At 51.1% G+C, this 1,088-nt stretch overlaps 1 protein-coding gene across 1 annotated transcript in view; it reads left to right on the plus strand.

The window, feature by feature from the left end:
- Nucleotides 1-1,088, plus strand: part of LOC104498523 (paired box protein Pax-2-A-like) — a gene marked incomplete at both ends in the record, with an annotated part of 51,909 nt that overhangs the window by 26,321 nt on the left and 24,500 nt on the right. Inside the window, one exon of the mRNA XM_010141917.1 lies at nucleotides 512-638. Coding sequence (XP_010140219.1) covers nucleotides 512-638 — 127 coding nt within the window. The remainder of the gene's footprint in view (nucleotides 1-511; nucleotides 639-1,088) is intronic.

The following is a 1,088-nucleotide window of genomic DNA, read 5'->3' on the forward strand; positions in this document are numbered from 1 at the left end:
GTAACAGCGGAGGGGAGGCAGACGACTCAGCAGAGAGCCTGGCTACAGTGGACCAACACTGGCTGCTTCCTACAGCCTGCCTGTCCTAGTCATGTCATTGCAGTCCTCTGCCCCAGCTGTCCTTGTCACTAGGACAAACATCTCCTGCCTATGCTCAGCCAAGAGGAGGGGACATGGATTTCCCTTTTCTTCTCCCCTGGACTGGTACAGGCAACCATCCCCATCCTCACAGCACTGAACGAAGGCTCATTCACACCACTGGTAACGGGCCAGATCTCTCACCCCTTTTCCTCTTCACAGTGACACACAGGCGGGTGAGATAGTTCATCCCAGGAATCCCCCTGCAACCCTCTTGTCACTTCATCTTCTCTGTTTCCTCCTCCTCCACCTCCTCCTCCTCTCCCATCTGTGCAGGGGTTTGCATCTCTCCTCTTCCTCCCCCCCATCTGTACAACCCTTCCCTTTCTCCCAGCACATCAATAGCGAGCTGTCTTTCTCCTCTCTTCCCCAGGGTAATGAGTACTCCCTCCCAGCTCTGACCCCTGGTCTCGATGAAGTCAAATCAAGTCTATCCACCTCTGCTAACCCAGACCTGGGGACAAATGTGTCAGGACCCCAGACGTACCCTGTGGTGACCGGTAAGATGCCTGACCAAACAGCAGAACCAAGCTTTTTATTTATTTCCCTCATCACCATTAGCTTCTGCTTTTTCTGCTAATGCAAGATACCCCTCTGTGGCAAACATGGAAAGAGACAGAAAGACTGCGGAGGATGTAAGGGCTCAAGTGAAGCTTGAAATTCAGAGTACTGGTAGTTTTGGGTACAGCTAGAAGTGCCCAGGTGTGACTCAAAGACAGGAAACCCCAGGCTCGTATTGGGAACTTGTGTGCCCAGATGGGGCTTAGGGATGGATGTTGGTGGAGGACAGATAAGTCCAGATATGCACTGTCATTTTTTTCCTTTGTGTATGAGAACAAGAGGGTCATGGCTTACCCGTGGCCCTTGGTTTTCTTGGGGAGAAATAATTAAGTTTTATTCAGTCATGGCATTTGGAAGGGGCATTTGCAAATTGAATACTGAGGCCTGCT

This window comes from Buceros rhinoceros, unplaced genomic scaffold (assembly GCF_000710305.1).
Source record: "Buceros rhinoceros silvestris isolate BGI_N320 unplaced genomic scaffold, ASM71030v1 scaffold10328, whole genome shotgun sequence".
Taxonomy (NCBI): domain Eukaryota; kingdom Metazoa; phylum Chordata; class Aves; order Bucerotiformes; family Bucerotidae; genus Buceros; species Buceros rhinoceros.